At 40.9% G+C, this 24,364-nt stretch overlaps 1 protein-coding gene across 4 annotated transcripts in view; it reads right to left on the bottom strand.

The window, feature by feature from the left end:
- The window catches only part of gbf1 (golgi brefeldin A resistant guanine nucleotide exchange factor 1), a 139,193-nt gene extending 115,167 nt beyond the window's left edge, over window positions 1-24,026 (bottom strand). For 2 of the 4 annotated variants that reach the window (XM_061790664.1, XM_061790668.1), the window contains exons 1-3: window positions 23,735-24,026; window positions 19,997-20,100; window positions 12,782-12,848 (exon numbers count right to left, since the gene is read on the bottom strand). In XM_061790664.1, the coding sequence (XP_061646648.1) occupies window positions 12,782-12,848; window positions 19,997-20,100; window positions 23,735-23,786 (223 nt within the window). In that variant the 5' untranslated portion in view covers window positions 23,787-24,026. Of the gene's footprint in view, window positions 1-12,781; window positions 12,849-19,996; window positions 20,101-23,610 lie in introns of all 4 variants that reach the window. The other 2 variants (XM_061790663.1, XM_061790666.1) reach the window with 2 other exon arrangements.
- Between the last annotated feature and the right edge of the window lie 338 nt (window positions 24,027-24,364).

Raw genomic sequence — 24,364 nt, forward strand, 5'->3', positions numbered from 1 at the left:
GAACAGCAAACAATACTAAATAGATTTGTACAAACGATTGTCAGAGGCACACATGATCACGGCAACTGAGCCTGACTCAGGGTATTGTCTTTTGACCAGGTCATAAAAATAACACTAACAGCACACAGCGTCTCTTCCATGATCTCATATTTTAAGCTACGTGACCCAAGGGTCAGGCAGCAGACATGTAAAGAATTTCCATGATGTGGATTCTTCCTCTGAATGCCACCATGAGTAAATATATTTGCATAAGTGGGTGAGCGACATGAAATATGGTTCCTCCTCATCGGCATTTACCAGCTGCCTTCTGCTGGTTCAATTGGGAGTGATATCTGTGCAAAGATCAGATGGCATGGAAGGAGGAGGAGTATAATGCAACAGTCAGTTCCCATGTGCTCAGACTATGACCCCAGAGACGCCCACCAGCGCCTGGCTGACCACAGCTGAGGTCTGAGACAACACACACATACAAATGACCTTGAAAGGAGACTAAGATTCGGAGTCATGTGTGCATTCTCTCTCGATGACTGACATGGCGGTAAAATGCAACAAATTAGGGATGCTGTTTTCAACACGAGGATTGCTATGTGAAAACATAAGGGGAATAAATGGTATCATGTGAAGGCATCCCTGTTAAAAACGACAATTTCAGAACTTTAAAGGGAAAATATAAAAACATTTTTAACGTACAATTTGCTGGCTGTATAAGTGTGTACACCATTGATGTATATGCACCAAACAAGCCTTTTTGGAACTGTGATCAAACGTTTTGAGGACGGTCGAGCCACGGATTGTGACGCGAAACGGAACTGCCTGTGTAGTCAATTCGGAAGTGACGTGATGCTCGAGCTGTTGCCTTCTCAAATGGAAGACTGGATGTGTTGAGTGCTTGTATTACGTCCCCTCCAATCATTCTACAACTAAATTTTGGAAGAAAAACTGTTTTCAGTTCACGAACAGTCTTGGCATCTTCGTAGAAACCTCAATTATCCGTTTTCTTGCGCCGTGTAAACATCATTGGCTCTGTCCGTCACATATTACAGGTATCTTTGTTTTTTATTCTGACTTAGCCCTCAGTATAGCTGCAAAGAAAGTGAAAACTGCTTATGACAGTGTTATTTGAAAGCCTAAACGTATTACTGTGGAAAAATAGAGGAAATAATCTCTAAACATGAGAATGTATGCATTACTATGTACAGTGCTGTGAAAAAGTACTTGCCCCTTCTCAATTAAATTTTTTTTGCATAGTTTCTCCAATGTTTGAGCTCATTGTTTGCCCCTCCTCCTCTTGGGTCGGGTTTTGTCTGTGTTGCCCTCCTGCGAGGAGCCGGTCCCCGGGGCTGCTCTGGGTCCATGGGTGACGGGCTGTGACCTTTTTCGGGTAGTAGCCGGCTCCTGCGTTGGGCCCTGTTGGTAGCTGGGGCCCCCATGCTCTCTGGGGGTGGCAGGAGTGGTTGCAGCGGTGAGGCGCGCTTGGTGGTGGGGGGGGGGGGGGTTGATTGGGTGTGGCAGTGGTGAGGCACGCTTGGTGGGGGGTTGGGTGTGGCAGGGGGTTGGTGCCCTTCCCTTTGGGACTGGTCGGGACACTTTGGATGGCCTGGGGGGACCGCCCTGGGTTCTGTGGAGTTGGTGCCGTCTCCCTGGCTGGGTCCCCCGCGGGATGGGCTCGCTGGCTTGGCACCCCCTTGCGGGTGGAGGGGGCCGGCCAGGCACACCCTTCCTCAGAAACTCCATATACCAGTTGACTAACATGCATGTGATAATGCTGTTCATTCACTAAGAAGTTCCATAGACACGCGATAGGCTTTAATTGCTTGTGCTGGGACCACGAATAATAACCCAGGTTATATTAAGATATCAACTCACAGGTTCTTACAGGTGTTTAGACACTATAAAAGCATCCCACCACAGCACTCATCAGTAGCACTGCCTTGCTCATTTTCCCCATTCTGTCCTGCCCTGCCCTATTCGGTCCTCTCTCATCTTGTCCTATTGGTTAATTGTATCATGTCCTCACTGGGTGTGTCCCCCATCCACAAATAAGAACACGATTTGACTTTTGTAACGTTACTTGTGGTCAAACATCAAGACTGTATAATTATTCTGCTGTGCTTCGCACCCCTTTTCCCCTTGTCTGCTCTGTCCCTCCGTCAGTCCCCTAAAGCCATTTTCTGTCCAACTGCATTTTCAATAAACATCAGAATAATTAAACAATTAAAAAGTAAGCAGGGGGAGTATTTCAAACTCCCCTGTTGCACAGCAAAACTGTTCCAGCACAAAAGGCATAGAGATCCACCATTCAGCATTCTGGACAGGACAGCTTTTATTATTTATTAAAAACAATAAAAAATAAAAAATAAAAAAGATAAACAGGTGTAAATAGCAGACAAATATAACCTAAGAAAACATAAAATGCAGTTATTAAATCCTGATTTATTTCATTAAGGAAAAAAACAATTCAAAGCTATCGTTTTAGGATTACTTTTAGGTTATCCTTGTCTGTTTATATTTGTTTGATGAGCTTAAATATTAAAGTTGGGAAATGACGCAAAAAAATAATAATTTGAGAAAGGGGCAAAGACTTTGTCACGGCACTGCATTTCAACAACTTAGGGAGTGTTTGTTCATTCTCGGCTCTTAATTTGTTATTTCTATGCATGCTTTGAGTGCCAAATTTTCAAATTTAACTGTGGAATTATAGAAATACAAATCAACACTATTATGATATATTGTTTGTTTCTGTTTAACAGGCTTTCCAATTATTCTAACTTTTTGAAAGCAGGATAAAGATAAGGAACGTGATGAGAGTTTGAAATTCAGATTTTACAAAAAGGTCACACCTATAATCTAAGTGCCTAAGTGTTCCTCAAATATGAGGCAGAGGTTTTATTCCTAAAAGTATACTGGTGCATTTTGTAAACAGCCATTCTACTGAGGATGACTGTAGAAAACAGCCCTGTTGGCAACACAGAATAAAGAGGTTGGTGTTGCATACAGCCATCATGCCTCCCATGCACAGTATCTTAAGACACTCAGTACAGTACTGCCTAAGCATCTGAAGATGACTTCCTTGTATGAATTTGTATAGCGGACTTATGGTTCTTTGCGTGTGTGGTTTACAAGGAAGTGATGAGGACTAAGTGTGGCAAAAGATTCAGCCACATACAGTAAACACGTGATGATGTGGCTAATCACAACCAAGTGTGGCTAGGAGATTTGTATACTGTTTTGCCACATTGACAGAGGTTTCATGACCCAGTGCCAAACCTAATACATGCCACATTTTTTTCTTTCTTTTTTTAAAGTTGGAAATTATTTTACACTTAGTTTAATAAGGCAGTAATAAAGCAGTTGGGTCATGGAGCCCACAGATAAGATCAATGCATGTTCAAGGTTAAGTTATAAACTATATACTGCAGAACATTATTAATATATTTTTGTTATTAACAATATTTTTTTCACTTGTTGTCTTGTGTGTGTGTTTTTTTTAATAACTTCAATCTCTTTAATGAAATACAATACTGTACTATAAGCCCAGATATACCCTCTGGTGCCAATTCCAGTCAATTAGGTGTCTGCTTGTGAATTTCTACACTGTTGGGATCAAATGGAGAAAAGCTCTAAGTCAAAAGGCCACTCAGGTTTTGCACCACTTGGGGCTGTTTTGAGATCTAAACCTGCATTTGTATGAATAAGAATAAAGGGATTTACAATTGACCGTTTCATCTGCAGAAAAGAATTACCTCCATTGCAGCAGAATGGTGGGGGGAATTTTGAGAAGGCAGCGGCTGGAGTGACAGGATTGAAGATTTGAAAAGCTGAGGCTCCGTGACTTCCATAGAACATGGAACACTTTCTGAAAATATTTCTAACAAAGGATAATCCCCATGCAGCTATACTATCAAAGCTAATTCAACAACAAAACACAGGATTACATTGGTCTAGATACCAATCTTACGAGAGACGTATTGTACAAAGTTTAAACAAGCTGACATGTAATACCTTTGAAATAGTGACTTGACATTCATTTGTGTACTGTGGAAGAACAACCCATATCAAAGATGTCGTGCAATAATATTCTGACCCAAAGAGAAAAATATCATTTTACATGTCATGTGATGTTTTCTCTTCAGGTTTGCTCAAAATGTTGAACTCCCAAACAAAATCCTTTTGGTTGAAAAATGTGTATTCTTACATGCACTGCCTTTTTCAAAGCTCCCCCCACAATGTCAATACTGTAAACATTTTGGCATTGACAAAGGCATTTAATAACGTTACTTTCTTATAGCTATTCTCTTGTGGTTAGAATCAGAATGACCAGCTACGTGGTCCCAAAGGTTCAGACACGGACAACCATGACGACACAATGACCATGAACAGAATTAGTGGTATCGAAAATGGATGGCCAGAATAACATACGCAGGTGCACCTTTAATAATTCCAAATGCTATTTTGTACTTCAGCACTGCAACAGTCAACCATACCATGAGAACTAAACTGTGCCATCATGCAATGGATTTTTATTAACACAAGATACACAGCTTACACGTTGAAGCCAATGAGTGGCCTCTTCTCTCCATGAGGGTCCTGCTTCCTTGGAGAGAGTGAGTGCAATGTGGAGCTGACGGATCACACCACATGTTCAATCAGTGACTGAGCTTCTTCAATGGTGCTCTCATTGTTTCAGTCCAGAGAGAATTTCCAAGGAGATGATGGAAACTTTTTTCCTCCATTTAAAAAGGAGGCAACACTTCCTTTCCCAGAACAATTTATCTCTCTTATTGACAAGACAACCTGCTATATTTACCCAACTAAAATCACAGATGATATAGGCTACGTCCAGCTGCACAATTCTCTAGCTCTGTGGCACATGCTCCTGTCAATCATGTTGGGTCGAAAAGAACAGCCGTTAGCCAGACAGAGCAATAGAAAAGAAACAACAGAGCAGAGACTTGGCCTGGCTGAGAAATCTTGAGGGAACCAATTCATATTTCGCATTGTTTGCCTTTTGGTTTTAGTAAGGGCAGTCAACACACGCTTGAGTGAATGGAACAACAGAGCTTTCATAATGCAGGCAGCTGGGACAGTGCAAAGCCTCAGAGCAGCAACCAAACAGCCCACCTACAAATTTTCTAATGTGCTTCTGAATGAGAAACTGCTAGCAATATGCACCGTCATGCTGGTCAAGAAGAAAAAAATAATAATCAAATCAGTATTTAAGGCACATATCACATCTCTGTTGAAGTTATTTGATGTTCCTTTGTCTTTCAACAAGATATAAATGTAACATTTAAAGGCAAACTACAATTGGGAATTGGGTTTAAGGGTCCTTGACATGGACTCACTCCGTATAGTCTCCCTTGACAAGGTAAATCAGTTTAGTTGTGATTAAAAAAAAGCAGCGTACATGCCATTGTTTTTCCAGTAAATGGATGGTTTTTTAAAAAAAAAGTGAAGCAACATGGTAAATTTCTCAGCCAGCAGTGCCTGTCCATCTCACAATGGCAGAGGCATTCTCTGGAGACGGACAACAGCAGTGTGGGTTAAAGCTGCACGACATTGTGTATTGACTGTCCAATGGCCTTCCGCTGTTGGAACTGGAGATGAAGGGCTACGAAAGCTGCCAGGTCTCATTACAAAGTGCAATATTCTCTAGACCAGCTCGTGTTAGTCAGACAGCACCATAGCATATAACAACTTAACTCATTACATTAGTTACTTTAAGTTACTTCAAGTGATACAGAAGAAAATCAGTCTAGTTTCCTGTCAGAAAATTTGCACTTTAAAAAAAACATGCAAAGGTGCATCAAAGCCTTTGGGCATGGAAATGAATGAATACTTCTAGGCGCAATTATGGATGATTTTTGCTGACTTTGGTGCCGAGCCAAGTGACAACAGGTACGATGAAGACATCGCAGGTGGTGACCACAGACTGCTGTATGTATGGCCGTGATTTTTACGTACAAACCCCAATTCCAATGAAGTGTAAATAAAAACAGAATACAATGATTTGGAAATCCTTTTCATCCTATATTGAATTGAATACACTACAAAGACAACATAACTTATTCTCAACTCATTCTTTTTCAGGGACATCTCTGCTTATTTCAGCTTGACGATGCCAAACCACATTCTACACACGTTACAACAGCGTGGCTTCGTAGTAAAAGAGTGCAATTATTTACGAGATTAAATATCTCGTCTTTGTAGTGTATTCTATTTAATATACAGCGGCTGAAATAATAAATAAATAATAATAATATTTAACAAGTCATCATTTTTCTCGTTACGTGCATTTCCAAGCGTGCTATTGACATGAAAATTTCACCAGATGTTGGGAACAACAAAGGGAATCCATACATACAAAGAAAGAAGAACAAATAAGCTCAGAAATTTAGTTACATGTAACGGAAATGACACAGGGAAAAAGTTTTGAACACATGAAGGGAGGTGCAAAAAGGCATGGAAAGCCAAGACAACACCTAAAATCTATCAATAACCAAACAGCAATCCAGCCCCTTGTCAGTGCAAATGAATATCAGCTGGTTCAGTCCTAATTGATGGCCTACAAAAAAAAAGTCTAATTGTGTGAGTCAAGACATCTCATGATGGGTAGGAGGAGAGAGCTGTCTCAAGACCATCGCAAAGTAATTGTTGTAAAACATAATGATGGCATTGGTTACAGGCGCCCATCTAAGCTTCTGAACGTTCCAATGAGCACGGCTGGGGCCATGATACTGAAGTGAAAAGCCAATCATACCCCCATAGATTTGCCTCAATCAGGTGCTCCTTGCAAGATTTCTGACAGAGGAGTGCAAAGAATAATCAGAAGAGTTGTCCAAGAGCCAAGGACCACCTGTGGATAGCTTCAAAAAGACCTGGAACGAGCAGGTACTGTTGTCACAAGGAAAACAGTGAGTAACGCCGCCATGGCCTGTATGCACACTCACCACGTAAGTCCCATTACTGGAAAAAAAAAGCATGCTAAAGCTCATTTTAAGTTTGCTGAAAAACATTTGGACAAGCCAGTTAAGTACTGGGAGAATATAGTCCGGTCGGTTGGGAGCAAAATGAACTCTTTGGATGCCATTATGCACACCACGTTTGGAGGAGAAATGGCACTTCACATCACCCTAAAAACACCATACCAACAGTGACTTTCAGGGGGCTGCTTTTCAGAAAATGGTACTGGTAAACTTCACATTATTGAAGGGAGGATGAATGGCCAAAGGTACAGCGACATTCTTGACAAAAATCTGCTGCCGTCTAGGAGAATGATGAAAATGAAATGAGGGTGGACATTTCAGCAGGATAATGATCCAAAACATACTGACAAGGAAACTCTCAATTGGTTTCAAAGAGAAAAAAAATAAAGCTGCAAGAATGGGCCAGCCAATCACCTGACTTGAATCCAATGGAAAATCTATGGGAAGAACTGAAACTCAGGGTCCATAAAAGATCCCACGGAACCTTCAAGATTTGATGACTACTTGTGTGGAGGAATGGGCCAAAATCGCACCAGAGCAATGCATGCCACGAGTTTCTCAATACAGGAGACATATTGAAGCTGTCATTGCAAACAAAGGCTTTAAATAAATACCAGTTGGTGTGTTCAACACTTTTTCCCTGTGTCATTTCACATTCCTATACACAACTCAATTTCTGACTTCATTTGGGCTACATGCTTTGTATGTATGGATTAGTTGGGTTGTTCCCAGCATCTGGTGACATGTTCATGTCAATCGCACTTTTGGAAATATCCATCCATCCATTTTCTACACCGCTTATCCTCACTTGGGTCACGGGTATGCTGGAGCCTGTCCCAGCTAACTGCGGCCAGCGGGATACACCCTGAACTACAACCACAATTCCAATGAAATTGGGACGTTGTGTTAAACATAAATAAAAACAGAATACAATGATTTGCAAATCATGTTCAACCTATATTTAATTGAATACACTACAAAGAAAGATATTTATTGTTCAAACTGATAAACTTTATTGTTTTTAGCAAATAATCTTTAACTTAGAATTTTATGGCTGCAACACAATCCAAAAAAAATATTTGAACCCGGATCCTCAGAACCTTTGGAAATATATTTAATGAGAAAAATGGTGACTTGCCACTGTAGGTTGAAAAGGATTGGCAAATCATTGTATTCTATTTTTATTTAGGTTTTATTTAGGTTCCAACTTCATTGGAAATGGGGTTTGTAGGTTACATTGTACAGTGGTGGCTTGATCTCCCAGTTCCGTGACCATGCTCTTATCTCAAAACATATTCCCCCATTAAAATGAATAGCAATGCAATGAATCTGTTTTAGTCCCGCAAAAAAAAACTATTTGTTAAACAAAAAAAAACACAGTCGTACAATGTAAAACATAGTCATAAAAACAACAGAAGATAATTAGTGATGCACCGAAATATCGGCAGCCGAAAATGGCCCAAAAGTGCATTTTCGATTTTGAACCCAAAGACTTCTGTCAAAATAAATCGCCCGAAATAAAACAGCCAAAATAATGTTGTTTATTACCGCTAGCTCTCTGCTTTGCCGCGGCCGACATGTGAGCGTGTGCACTCAATACTTAAAAACATTTACTATTAACAAGCAATGCCCTATAGAGCTTTGCTGACTATCCATTTGAATTGACTGGGATATTACCTACAACTTACAGTACCAGTTTGACAGTGACATTGTGCACCATAAATCAACCATAAATGTGACAGTTAACACACACATTCAACGAGCTAGTAGTATGTAAAACAAAGATTAAAGTCTTTAATACGGCAAAAAAAAAAAAAAATGTGCATGTCGCAATAAAATGTGGGAAGCACGTCAATTTGCCATCGTCCTAAAAATGGCTACGAGCTCAACCTCGCTGCTTTCCGCTGTTTGGGTAAGGGGGACACTTTGAATGCTATTTTGTGGCGCCCCAGTTACCTATGAGCTACAGCTAACGCAGCTAAATAAAATGCCAAGCTGCAGAGGCGAATGTGTGCCTCGCGTACGCTGTCAACGCAGCATAAGTCACTAATCATTGCCTCCATGACAACAAATAAACTACACTTTTAGATAAGTATTGGTATCATCACGAAGGCTGGGAGAATGACGCGTAGAGACGGGTACGCCATGCTAGTCGCTAAGCTATCTTTACATGATGTCACAAAACACCAAAATAAGTGATTTAGTGGTACAGTACATTTCTCACATAGATCTTGCTGCAACCATGTTATAGCGAAGATTAACTAACTTTGAAGAGCAAAATAGCATGCAAACTAGTAAGTTTAGAGGAAAATAGACGAGACAGCTAAAACAGGGACCGGAAACCGGAAAAGAATTAATATGTCACCGCCTGTACGTCACTTAAGAAAATGGGCCTCTAAATTTAAAAGTACATTAATATAATTATAATTTATAATACATATCCTTTATTAGTCCCACTATGGGTAAATTTTCATCATTTCAGCAGCAGTAGTGGATACAGGAAATACAAAAAGAGCATGCAAGACAAGATATTTGGCTAAATGTGTCCGCCATTCCAAGGCTGATGCAACAAATACATTAAAATAAATATTGAAGCCATAATTGAGTTAAGCTAGTGTGATGATTATGTTGCTAAATTGAACACTGTACAGAATTATTTAAATCATATTGCATATTATACTGCAATAACTGTCCTGCGGTAATGTTCTTGACGATTTATTAAAAAAAATAAAAGAAATTTAAAATAATAATTTTAATTTAGACAAATTGTTCTGGAAGTGAATTTCTATAGGGTGACAGCTCTCATAGTATTCTTTTTCGGCTTTCTGCCAGTTTCGGGTTTTCGGTTTCATTTCGGTGCATCACTAAGGGGAATTACTTTTTATCAGCAATACCGTGCCATAAAAGAGTATTGGCCTCCTTCTCGAATTCTTATATTTTTGCATAGTTTCCCCACTTTAATATTTAAGATCATAAAACGTAAATATTAGACCAATATAACTCAAGTGAACTTAAAATGCTGTTTGTGAATAATTTCATTTATTAAAGAAAAAAAATATATTCAAAGTTACCTGGTCCTGTGTAAAAAGTAATGGCTCCCAAAACTGGTCGGGCTATCCTCAGCAGCCACAACTGAAATCAAGCCTTTTCTATAACTGGCAATGAGTCTTTCACATCTCTGTGGAGATATTTTTGCCACCTCTTCATTGCAAAGTTGTTTGAATTCAGAAAAGGGGATTTTCGAGCATGAAGGACTTTTTTAAGGTCACTGCATTTCTATCGGACTGAAGTCTGGACTTTGACTAGGCCACATAAAAACCTTCATTTTGTTTTTTTAAGCCATTCAGAAGTTGACTTTCTGCTGTGTTTTGGATTGTTATCCTTGCTGCAGAACCCAAGTGTGCTTCAGCTTGAGGTCACAAAGTGATGGCTGAACATTCTCCTTCAGGATTTTCTGTTAAAAGAGCAGAATTCATGGTTCCATCAATTACAGCAAGCCGTCCAGGTCCTCAAGGAGCAGGGCAGCCCAAGACCATCACACGAGCGCCACCATGTTTGACTGTAGGTACGATGTTGTATTTCTGAAATCCTGTGCTACATTTACGCCAGATGTAACGAGAAACAGACCTTCCAACAAGCAAAACTTTCATCTAGTCAGTCCATATAACATTCTACCAAGACTTATTATTATTCAGATGTTTTTTAGCAACAGTAAGACAAGCCTTTATGTTCTTTTTTTCTTTTCAGCAGTGGTTTTCACCTTGGAAATCATTTTTGCCTTGTCTCTTCCTTATTGCAAACTTGGTGAAGCAGCGTTGAGCTGTTATGCTGCACACAACTGGAGTAAATTGCCAACAGAAGTGACATTAGCCCCAAGTGTGAATGTTTTTAAATACAGGTTAACCCTCCCCCCCCCCATACTTTCTAGGGCATTTCCACTTTTAAATGATATTTCTTGCACTGTACACTGTTTTAATTGTATTTTTATTTTTCTCTTTGTTTTAAATGCTTATAGGCTGTTTTTTTTCTTAGTTTCTAAATGCTTATAATCATGTAAAGGACATTTAATTACCTTGTGTATGAAATGCACTATAGAAATAAATTTGCTTTACTTTATTGTTGTGTCATGAACACTGACCTTAACTGAGGCAAGGGAGGCCTACAGTTCTTAAAAAGTTGTCCTGAGTTACTTTATGACCGCCTGGATGAGTGTCATTACTGTTCTTTTGGAGTAATCTGTATAGATTACTCCAAAAGTTCATGGTTGTTCCATGTTTTCTCCATGTAAGGATAATGGTTCTCCCTATGGTTCGCTGGAATCCTAAAGCTTTAGAACTGACTTTTGTAACCCTTTCCAGACTGATATATGACAATTACTTCATTTCTCGACTGTTCTGGAATTTCTTTGGATCGTGTCATTTTGTTGCAGCTTTTTAAAATCTTTTGTCCGACTTGATTTTGTCGGGGCAGATTCTGTTTAAGTGATTTCTTGACTGAGCAGGTCTGGAGGTAATCAGGCTTGGGTTTGATCAGTGAAAATTAACCAAAATAATTTGTAAAAAACATTCCCTTAAAAAATGAAATCAGCATTTAAAAACAGCATTTTAAGTTCACTTGGGTTATGTTTGTCTGCTATTAATATTTGTTTGATGATCTTAGAAATTAAAGTGGGGAAACTATGCAAAAATATAATAACTTGAGAAGGGGGTCAATATTTTTTCGTGACACTGTATCTGCTTTTATGAAGCCTAATCAACACAAAAGTCGCACGCACACACACCCACACCAAAAAAAAAAAAAAAAAACAGCCAAGAGTGTTTTAAACAATTTAGGTTAAAGAGATATGTCTGCAGGGAACACGAGCCATTGATGTAGAGGATTCACTCAAAAGCAGATCAGCTCGCATAACATTATCAAAGAAGAACTGAAGGTCATGTGGGGGTGCAATTGTTGTTCCTGTGTTTGTACAGAATACCGCACTGTTGAGTGTAAGTTTTCTTATGAAAAGACATGTTTTTGGAACATAGCTGCTGACGAAGAGACATACAGCCTGCTGCTTGAAAGGAGCAGTGGAGCACAAGAGGGTGGAGGGCGAGGGTCAAGCGGGTGTGGGGAGAGAGAGAGAGAGAGACTGTACATTTAAAGGCACATGCACGTAAACGAAACGTGTGTGTGTATGCACGTGTGCGCACGTGCATGCATTAATTGTTAGCCCGTGTGGCTGTCGTGTTTTCCATCATATGGTGTCTATATTGTTTCAAATACACATCATCATTCTCGTTGTTTTATGTTTTCGTTTTCGAGTAAACTCCAACTGGTAGCAGCAATGTTCAGCTTGACGCCTCCTTTTTAAAGAATATTTAATTACATCAGCCAAAGTGCTGCTTGTTCTCAAATGAGTACGCGGACACACATGCCGCCATACAGCAATCGTTTCTCATGTTTGGACTCGCAAATCAAAGCTAAACCTCGGCCGATCGATGGCTCGTGTCTCGAAAAACTCCTAAGTCACGTCACTCATATCGCAAGGAACCACTGTATTTCCAATTAACTATTCAAATCAAAAGTCAACATTTGTCAGGTAACACAATTTAATCGAGGTTCACAAAAAATTATTTCTTCAGCATCTGTCACACAAAGCAAAACAACTATGTGATAATACTTGAAAAGATACTTGACAGTTGCATGGGGGGAAAAAATGAAATTAAAGGAATTCCAAGATTCATCAACTACATCCTACAAACTAACTAATTTCATCACCTTGAACCCAACCTGCATGACTGGCAACAACAAACCTTTTATGTTGCTGAGTACTTCCTTCAGGTGGCCAAAACTGTTCAACAATGGATCCTGCTCTTCATCCTGAAAACAAAAAACATTTTTTTTTTAATGTGTAAATGAATTTTAAAATAAATTATTCTTACACCACCGTATTCAAAACCTGATGGTAACACCCTTTTTGATAAATATACAACCCCAATTCCAATGAAGTTGGGACGTTGCGTTAAAGATAAATAAAAACAGAATACAATGATTCGGAAATCATGTTCAACCTATATTTTATTGAATACACTACAAAGACAAGATATTTAATGTTCAAACTGATAAACTTTTTGTTTTTAGCAAATAATCATTACCTTAGAAATTTATGGATGTAACACGTTCCAAAAAAGATGGGACAGGTGGCAAAAAAGAGTGAGAAAGTTGAGGAATGCTCATCAAACACCTGTTTGGAACATCCCACGGGTGACGAGGCTCATTGGGAACAGGTGGGTGCCATGATTGGGTAGAAAAGGAGCTTGCCTGAATTGCTTAGTCATGCACAAGCAAAGATGGGGCGAGGTTCAGCTCTTTATGAACAAGTGCGTGAGAAAATAGTCGAACTGTTTAAGGACAATGTTCCTCAACGTAAAGGGATGGCGGAGATCTTCGCTAGTGATGTAAATAAGCGAGAAACTCGACCTTGTCCCCTTTAAATGTAAAAAAAAAAAAATACAATCACGATCAGGCTCATTTAAACGCAGTAGCCAAAATCGTTCTCAAGATTAAAATTCGATTAATTGTGCAGCCCGAATTCAACGCAAGAAAATACTTTTCAGAAGGCCAAGTCCAACCTCATTTCCATATTAAAATATTTTTGACTGTTTCTTATGTAACATTCAAATTTCTTGGAGATGGTAAAATTCTCGTAAAAAGACTCAAATTACCCTGACTAAGTTTGTAGTTCTCCTTTTTTGTGCCATATTTCTTTGACCAACTTTCTGTCCTTTGTAATTACAGGGATTAAAAATGCCTGATCTCCATTGGGGTCTGACAACTTATTCTGGTAAAGACCCCGCAGATATCATTCAGATTTGCTGATAAGATTCTTCATGGGTGGAGGAGGGGCCCTTTGCATCTTAGTGGACGGCGGTTTCAGGCGAGGGGGGATGGGAGGAAGATCTTGGTGGTGTGGGCTGAAGTCCAATATTGACAAAAGCCTTTACCCTGTCCGTCAGACCTAACATGGTATTTAGGCTAGGAGAGAGTGAGTTTGCGTTGGGCTTTGTTCCAATGTGGCAAGAAGGGGTGTTGGAGATTCAAAGTGCTGGCTCATCTCATTTCTCATTCGTTCCTCCAATTAGTTGAGTGATGCTGATGAATCCATCTGCGCCTCGTGTTGCCTTATCTCCTTTTCCTCCGATTGTTTGGGAACAACTGCATCTTTTTGTCCTTCAGCCGTGTCAACAAGAACAATGTTTTCCTTTCGGGCCGCTGAATGACGTACACAGTAAAAAATGTTGGCAGCCAATAACTTAACCCCTTGTCTATTTAGACAAAAACTGCCATGTAAGGATGCTTGCGCTCCCATAAAAACACAGGAATTTTCAATGAAACTCACGGATCATGCAGTACACACTTCTTAGAGCCACTTACTTAATTGACTGAGACTGAAATGTTATCTCCAAATCATACCGTTGGGAGAGGCCCACTTATGAATACCTCAGCATCCAAACATTGCACTTTCGTTAGGAGATCATTGAAATTTCGCTTCAGTACCTTTGATTGCTGCTTGACAAGATCCAGGGCCCCTCTGTGTATAATGACATATTTCACAGTAGAGTGCTCATTATTGATCGCCCAGATTTTTTTCAACATATCAGACACCATGTCATTGGTAAAACAGTACTTTGGTGTTCTTCCCACTGCAACAATGTTTCACATCCTGAACAGCTCCATCACCAACTATTGACGTTTGGGGTGCAATTTTTTTCTTGTATGACTTAGTTTCATACATTTCAGTGGTGGTGGAGGATGAGCATTCTTGGCCAGGGTCTTGTAAAAGTGGCTCAAAACTATTTGTTAGTCTGATGTCAATGTTTTGCATTGACTTGCGCCCTCTTTTCTTGCCGTTCGCTGTAACGACCGTCCACAGCCGCTCACTCGGGGTTGAAGCCGCACGCAACGCAGGCCGGCCGAATTCATCAGTAATCTGCTGGTGTTGTGTCCTCCCTTTTAGTGTCCCATATCTTTGGGCTCTGCTCCTAGTAAATTCCAGGGAAAACTGCTGGATGATCCATTACCGTTTCCACACTCCACCTCCGGTCTCTTTGTTGCTCTAAGTGGCTGTCTGTAAGCACACTTCTGCTCACCATTTTGAGACATCAGTAGAGTGGTTTCATTCCAAGACTGTCCATTTACATCCACATAAACTTCAAGACTGTGGATTTTCGTTTCGAGGACCGACACCCTGTGTAGCAGTACATGATAGTCCTCAGCGGGGTAGGGAGGCATCTTTTTGCTGGTCTCATTGCCAATAGCAGGCCTGTGCTAATTAGCAGGACACACTCACACATAAGGGGGTAAAAAAAAGATATTGCAATATGGCAACAACTGACTGCATCTAAAAAAAAAAGTACATTCCCACTAGTTTAAAAAATATCCAGGAGGCGCTTCTTCCAATCCTTGGAAGAAGAACACAAGGTTAAGAGCAAGTAAAAAATGCAAACAGAGGCAGAGCAACCAGCAGCAAAATGACACAGGGAAAAAGTATTGAACATGAAGGGAGGTGCAAAAAGGCACGGAAAGCTAAGACAACACCAATCAATCAATCAATAATCAAACAGCAATCCAGCCCCTTGTCAGTGCAAATGAATAGCAGCTGGTTCAGTCCTAATTGATGGCCTCCAAAAAGGTCTCATTGCCAAGGTGTGAGTCAAGACACATCTCATGATTGGTAAGAACAGAGAGCTGTCTCAAGACCATCACAAACTAATTGTTGCAAAACATAACAATGGCATTGGTTACAGGCGCATATCTAAGCTTCTGAATGTTCCAGTGAGCACGGTTGGGGCCATAATACGTAAGTGGAAAGTCAATCATACCACCATAAATTTGCCTCGATCAGGTGCTCGTCGGAAGATTTCTGACAGAGGAGTGCAAAGAATGATCAGAAGAGTTGTCCAAGAACTAAGGACCACCTGTGGAGAGCTTCAAAATGACCTGAAATTAACAGGTACTGTTGTCACAAGGAAGACAGTGAGTAATCTATTCCACTGCCATGGCCTGTATGCACACTCATCATGCAAGACCCCATTGCTGGGGGAAAAAAAAAAAAAAAAAAAAGCAGAAAGTCAACCATCACTGCAGCCCTCCACCAGTCGGGGCTTTAAGGCAGAGTGGGCCGACAGAAGCCTCTCCTCAGTGCAAGACACATGAAAGCACGCATGGAGTTTGCTAAAAAAAAAACACCTGAAGGACTCCAAGATGGTGAGAAATAAGATTATCTGGTCTGATGAGACCAAGATAGAACTTTTTGACCGTAATTCTAAGCGGTATGTCTGGAGCAAACCAGGCACTGCTCATCACCTGTCCAATACAGTCCCAACAGTGAAGCATGGTGGTGGCAGCATCATGCTGTGTGGGTGTTTTTCAGCTGCAGGCACAGGACGAAGGAAAGATGAATGCGGCCAAGTGCAGGGATATCCTGGACGAAAACCTTCTCCATAGTGCTCAGGACCTCAGACTTGGCTGAAGGTTCACCTTCCAACAAGACAATGACCCTAAGCACACAGCTAAAATAACGAAGGAGTGGCTTGAGAACAACTCTGTGACTGTTCTTGAAGGGGCCAGCCAGAGCCCTGACTTAAACCCAATTGAACATCTCTGGAGAGACCTGAAAATAGCTGTCCACCAACGTTCACCATCCAACCTGACAGAACTGGAGAGGATCTGCTAGGAGGAATCACAGAGGATCCCCAAATCCAGGTGTGAAAAACCTGTTGCATCATTCCCAAAAAGACTCATAGCTGTATTAGCTTAAAAGGGTGCTTCTACTAAATACTGAGCAAAGGGTCCGAATACTTATGGCTGTGTGATATTTCAGTTTTTCTTTTTTAATAAATCTGCAAAGATTTCAACAATTCCGTTTTTTTCTGTCAATATGGGGTGCTGTGTGTACATTAATGAGGAAAAAATAAACTTAAATGATTTGAGCAAATGGCTGCAATATAACAAAGAGGGAAAAATGTAAGGGTCTGAATACGTTCCCTACCCGCTGTATATGGATGAATTTGCTTGAATAACACTCCTCATATCGTTCAGCGAAAGAGGTCTTGAGTAATCTTTTGACGAATGCTCTCATTTTGCACGGGGATGAATTGACCCAACGAAACAGAGAATAACCCTTCAAAAGCAGAAGTCTGTGGCCTAATCATAAGTAACTTTTAGATACGAATTGTGGGCTAAACTAGATACAGTACTGTACGATCTTCTCAAGATGACATCTTTAAATATTAAAAGCTTCTACATGATGCGTTCCTTCATGAAAATACGAATTTTTGACCACTTATAATGACTACCCAATATATTGTTGTCAATGTTACAATAAACTAGCTTTGTGGGGGGGTCTTTTAACTTCAGGCATCTATAGCATCAAGTAGAATGAACAGTGTAGCACCAAACTTCAGAGTTGCACACAGCTTTATATGTAGGTGCATAAGTTTCAGCCAAATCCATCCAGCAGTTCCTGAGAACTAGAGCTAGGAGTAAAATCACGTAATTCTATTACAAAGTGTGACTGTGAATTAAATATCTACATACTAGACAGTGCAGATTGAATTTCCTCGAAACCTGTTGTTTCTTGTCAGTGAAATGAATACTGTGATCAAACTGAACCATGAGATTTAGATATCGTTACATCCGTAGTACTTATTAGAGTGCCGCAAGACAGGCTAATAAAATGTCTTGTAAATTTCGACACACCACAAAAAAGAGTAATGTTAACAAGCCAGACAATCAATGAATAGATTAAAAAATAAATAAAATAACGCAAATTATGTGAAATCAGGTTTAAAATGCTCAAGAACAGACAATCTTTGCGCTTTCAGATGCTGTGGGCGTGTCGCTGGGTGCTCTGAAAATCCCGCCTCCAGCTGTCAATCAAATACTTCTATTGAAGCTCCTATCTATCTGCTGAGAGAGAAGCGATGCACATAGCACATGCTTTCACAGGCTGCAGTGTCATTCTCCCCCTTTGTTTCTGTTGAAATTCAGCGGGCCGTTAATCGACGGAGGGACATCTCAGCCGCATCGCAAGGAGAAGGAGCTTGGGCGGGATTCCAATTCCACGCGTTGCGAGTTGCACCCAGATTGATTTTCCCCCCTCCATTCCTCGCCCGCGACGTGAGTGGCTGAAAGCCCTTCGTCATTGCGCGGGATCTTCGTCGTGTACTCTAACTGCTGTCGGGCTGGCGGATCCTGTACGCTTCGCTCCTGCCTCGTGACACAACGCACGTGGGGCCAGCCGGCATGTTGGCCCAAATAACACCAAACACATTGTACTTCAGGGAAGATGTATGTTTTTCCCCAAGTTGTGGATATACTTTGATGGCTAACTGCATGCTACAATGGTAGAACTGGGTCCATTATGAATGAGGATGTGGCAATTCCACCGGATGACTAGTGCACGGAATAAGGGCTAGTGTTGTTACGTTTCGAACGTTTAGTTCAGAAGAACAAATCTTTTTAGTGAACGAACTGAACCTGCCATGCGTTTGTGATACACCAGCGTTGTCAATCCCTTCGGCGAAAGACCAATGAGCAGCCAGCGTCAGGCAGCACCGCGCTGGCGGGGGAGGGACTTAAGTGAACTGAGTGGTTCGTTCAGTGAACTGGCGTACTGAGGAACAGAAGAACTGAAGAGTGATTCGTTCAGGGGGAGGACTTAAGTGAACTGAGTGATTCATTCAGTGAACTGGTACACTGAAAAACTGAAGAGTGATTCGTTCAGGGGAGGTACTTAAGTGAACTGAGTGATTTGTTCAGTGAACTGGTGTACTGAAGAACTGAAGAGTGATTCGTTCGTTGAACTTCTTCGTTTGTGATCCGCTAAGGAGCGATGTACTAGTACGATGAGTGATTCGTTTGCGCAAGTAACGCCGTACTACGCCGTGAACGTAGTGATGAGTGATATTAACTGCAAGTCCTGATGTCAGCTTTCACTAGCAGCTTCAAGCTAACGGCTAATTTTTGAGTCAGTCTAGCAGATGAAAGCAAGCACACATTTAAAATAAATGTAAACTAATAATTGCAGTCGTACGCGTATGTATCATTCCCTCTGTGTCTCTAATGCGATTATTGAAGCTTTTTATTTAATAATAATAATAATAATACATTAAACTTGTATAGCAAGACATTCAGACACTTTCCACTAATCAGATGACTATAACAGTAAGCTGAGCAGGAAGCCCGGCCGGCGGGGTCTGGTGTCAGCGATGCTGTCCGCGGTGGACAGCATCGCTGACACCAGAAAAGTGGTGCAATCCAGAAAAGTCACGCCGGCCAGCAAGAACCTAGTTGGACGTCAGGGGACACGGAAAGATGTTTGGTAAGTGAGCTCGCTGCATGCATGTTCACGAGTCACAGCCGAAGCCGGGTGTTCGAGAGCTTGCTGAGAGAGAAATGGGTAGGTGATAATTTAGAGTTGTATTTTTTTGTATCTCCCCGCCTTTCCTAGTTTTCAATACATGACAACAACAACGCATGGTCCTTCGGTGAACATGAACATCAGGGATGGATCATTAACTTAATGAGGAAGCACTTGAATGATTTTGTGAAAAAGAACTGAACGATTCGGTGAATTAATCTTTTGAACAAATCTTTTGAAACAACTGATTCGAATGATTCAGTACACTCAAAAGAGCTGCCGTGCCCATCACTAATAAGGGCGGCTTGAAGTTTATATAGTGGAGGACGGAAAGTATACGCCCAAACCTCTTGATGTCATGAGGATAGTTTTTAGCACCAGCAACAAAATCTGAAAAAATTAGTTTTGAGCCATATCGCAACAATACAGTACTTGATTGTTCTTTTTTTTTTTTTTCAGCACTCCAAATATATTTAATGTATTTAGAAACAAAACAAAGATTTACGTTTTGGTGCACTTGACAGTGGCAGGAGAATATTTTGGTGTTTAATATCACCACTTTGATTTAGCTTTGACAAGAAAATAAAATGTGTTGCTTGCTTACCAAGGGAGTGTGGGTGTTCCATCTTGAGTTCCTCTTGATAGCACCGACGACAGCAGTAATTTCACCCTGGACAATGTAGATACTTTTGTCCACCATACTGAGTTCTGATAGAAAAATGAAGGTGTGAATTACTGATTTTGAACCACAACTTGAGTCAATATTATTAGTTATACAAGGGTATATACAGTAATGTATATTTGGACAATTGAGAATCACAAGATTGAGTTGTGAACATATACTGTAATAGTTATGTCATTGCAAGCAGTAAAAGAAGAGCAATCATCATAGTCATCAGCAATCATAATAACAATGGCATCATGTCATATGGAGTTTGAATGATCTATTATAATATACACACACACACACACAATGTATGTATGTGTGTGTGTGTGTGTGTGTGTGTATATAAGAATTGAATACAATCATTGTCTGTTGCACTTAATTTTTCACTATTACCAAAATCAAAGGCTAATCCCAAATGCATCCTCCAGGAAAATATTAAGTACAATATTTTTCTGTTTTTATTGGCATTGCTATATTTGAAGTTAGTCCATTCTGTGTTGTGACATAATCCCTAACATCGCTCCGTCGTTTAATACATTTAACTTTAACATCCGTAAACTAATTAGATAATTGTAGAAGCGTTTCCAGCGGCACGGTGACCGACTGGTTAGAGCGTCAGCCTCACAGTTCTGAGGTGCGGGGTTCAATCCCCGTCCCCGCCTGTGTGGAGTTTGCATGTGCTCCCCATGCCTGCGTGGGTTTTCTCCGGGCACTCCGGTTTCCTCCCACATCCCAAAAACATGCATTAATTGGAGACTCTAAATTGCCCGTAGGCATGACTGTGAGTGCGAATGGTTGTTTGTTTCTATGTGCCCTGCGATTGGCTGGCAACCAGTTCAGGGTGTACCCCGCCTCCTGCCCGATGACAGCTAGGATAGGCTCCAGCACGCCCGCGACCCTAATGCTCAGATAATGGATGGATGGATAGACGCGTTTCCTAATTATTACAAGATGTACTAGCGGTAGGGTTGGACATCGAGAATCAAGAACCGATTGGAACCGGGACTAACGTTCCGGTTCTCCTGGAACCGTTCAAATTAAAAAATGTCGGTTCCCAGTTTCGATGCCTAGTCCTCCAGCCGCGAAGAAGAAGTGGAGAAAAGCAACGAAGAAGCGGCGTAAACCAACGAAGAAGAACGGGCACGATGACGTGCTTATGCCCAACGGCAGCGAACAAAAGTGTGTCTTAACTTTGTTAAAATGAATGACCAGTTGCCTCAGTGCAACACTTGGAATAAGATTATATTGTGCAAAGGAGTTTTCCCCGATGTGTATCGTCTGACGCGCTCCGAACTCGAGTCAAATGTTCATTTTAGTCTATACTGAAGGCTGCTAAGAAAATGGAGGTTCATAATTTGGATACCCTTTATTTAAACCATGCAAACTTTTTTAACCCAGCCCCCTAAAAGAATCGGAATCGAGAATCATTTGGAACCGGAATTGCTCAAATTCAAACGATGCCCAACCCTAACGAGCAGATCAGCTCGTCGTCAAATTTTACGTGTGCTTCGCTGTTCCACTGGGACCACAACCATGGCCACGAATACTGTTACTTGACAATAATGGAATTTAATTAAAAGTAAAAAGTAGTCCTCCAAAAAATTACTTGAGTAAGAGTAAAAAGTACACAATGAAATAATTACTCAAGTACTGAGTAAATGGTGCGTAACTCCAGATTTTTTAACTACAGCCAACCCAAAAAAAAACCAAAAAAAACATGTCGGCGGTGTGGGACAGACAACACGTAATTCCCGGATCAGACTACGAGACAAATTTGCTCTTTCACAATTGTCAGACTACTTCAATAAAATCTTGTATTCCGATACCACCGCATCCAGTTTTTTACGATCATTGGGGTTTATCTTGTCAACTCAAATGCGACCAGATACACTCGTTACCGTGGCGACGACAACGAGAGTGGATCACGCCGACTGTATTACAAGGACAAAATGGGGGAAAACGTGTGTTGGTGCTCACCAGTGCTCAGGACAGGAGAGGATATTCGTTTAAGGCTTGCCTGAGGTATGTTCACGTACTTTTAATACGATACGGATCGCAAGCAGGCAATAAAAACGTTACGTAGTCTAGCAAGCTAGTGCTAGCACTAACGGTTGTACGTAAACATGCCGCCATTCTGTCGAATCATGCGCTAAGGTTTCTGTGTGGGTGAAGTAATGTAATTACAATAAAGTACTGTAAGTTAGTACAGTAAGTTAAATAAAGTACAGTAAGTTAGCACCCATTATTTCTGTCATGTTATGTTGGTTTGACCTGACTGATTAGAATACACGATCTGACTAGAACAGTGATTTCCAACCTTTATGGAGCCAAGGAACATATTTTACAATTGAAACATCTCACGGCGCACCAACAAACAAAAATGTCACAAAAAGTGGATACATTAATGACTGTATGCACTTCCTGCCATCTAATAGAAGACCATTCATTTGTTCTGTCTGTCACTATGCCACACTGGCATAAATAGATGAACATCCATCCATTTTCCGAGCCTCTGATTTCTACGGGCACTCCGGTTTCCTCCCACATCCCAAAAACGTGTGGTAGGTTGATTGAAGACTCTAAATTGGCCGCAGGTGTGAATGTGAGTGCGAATGGTTGTTTGTTTCAATGTGTCCTGCGATTGGCTGGCGACCAGTTCAGGGTGTACCCCGCCTCTTGCCCGAAGATAGCTGAGGTAGGCTCCAGCACACCCGTGACCCTAGTGAAGATAAGCAGTACAGAAAATGGATGGATGGTTACTACAAACAATGCTACATGACCAATTTTGTTTTGGTCCAGAGATAAGACTATTTTGGCTTCCATGCTACATCTGATCAGTCTAAATCTTTCTCTCTTGAGTGAAGACTCTAAATTGCCTGTAGGTATGAATGTCAGTCTGAATGGTTGTTTGTTTGTTTATGTGTGCCCTGAGATTGGCCGGCGACCAGTTCAGGGTGTACCCCACCTCCCACCCGAAGATAGCTGGGATAGGCTTCAGCTGCCCGTGACCCTAGTGAGGAGAAGTGGCTCAGAAAATGGATGGAAGTTGTCCCCCAAAATATGACATTCATACCTACGGGCAATTTAGAGTCTTCACTTCACCTACCATGCATGTTTTTGGGATGTGGGAGGAAAACGGAGAACTATGCAAACTCCACACATGCGAGGCCGAGATTCGAACACCAGTCCTCAGAACTGTTAGGCAGATGTTCTAACCGGCGATTGGAATGCATTTCACTAATCTTCACTTCTCAAGGGTTGTTATGATTTAGAGCAAAAACTATTTGTATCAGCAGGTTAATTATGCTGGTCATGTCAGCGGTGACTAGATCCTGTAGAACAGTGAATTAGGAAGGAACACAACTAGAGTACAATTTAAAGATACTATTGGAAAACCAGCCTAAAAGACTGACAGGTGCCGTTAGCAACCTACACCAACTCAACTAAGCTTGTAAACTCGCTGAGATTTGCTATGTATTCATCATTTACCCAGCCTGCAAACAACATGGGTGTTTTCAAATTTGTGAAGCCAGAAATGAAATGAGTTTTACCTGCGTGTGTGACTTCTACTTCGAAGATGGACTTCCGTAGAAGCTACCGACGGACTAGCTGTGCAAGCTAGCAGCTAACCGGCCAACAGTGAGTGGAGAAGACCAGTATTGTAGTTCAACTCACCACAACATATAGACGAACGACAATTTTGGGACATTCCACGGCGTGACAGCATATATTTTCGAAGAATTAAGAAAACTAAAACATACGCCAGTAGCTGTCAGTCTGGTCTTGGTAAACACACTGACGTGGAAAAGCAGTGCGCTCTCAACCGAGCTTGATAACAGCGTTTTGACTAACAGTGTTGTAGTCACAATTAGAAACGGTACGATAAGGACAATAATAAGAATAATTGTAACTGAAAAATTTTATTTGGTTTCGCATAAACTACACGAGTTGATAAATTTCATCAATAAAATAAAAAAACGAAATTTTAGTTGAGCAAAATAGGGGCGGGACAAAGACACTAGTCAAGGTTGGCTGACCTGGTCGCGGAAATGACGTCATCTCCTCCAGCGATTACGTTTTCATGAAATGATTTTCCTCCCCCCCCCCCACCAAATCCGTCGACCTGACCTGACTTGAGGCGATGTTATGTGATTGACAACTTTTCATGTAGGCCTGACACAAAAGCTTTATTGAAAGTGTATGTCTCTTGACAAAGTGTTAATCATTCACTTGTTGATTGGAAAATGTTCAGACGGCGACACGTCTCCATGCGTGATGCATATTTGCATATTTGGTTAAAGTATG

This window comes from Phyllopteryx taeniolatus, chromosome 11 (assembly GCF_024500385.1).
Source record: "Phyllopteryx taeniolatus isolate TA_2022b chromosome 11, UOR_Ptae_1.2, whole genome shotgun sequence".
NCBI classification, from domain to species: Eukaryota; Metazoa; Chordata; class Actinopteri; order Syngnathiformes; family Syngnathidae; genus Phyllopteryx; species Phyllopteryx taeniolatus.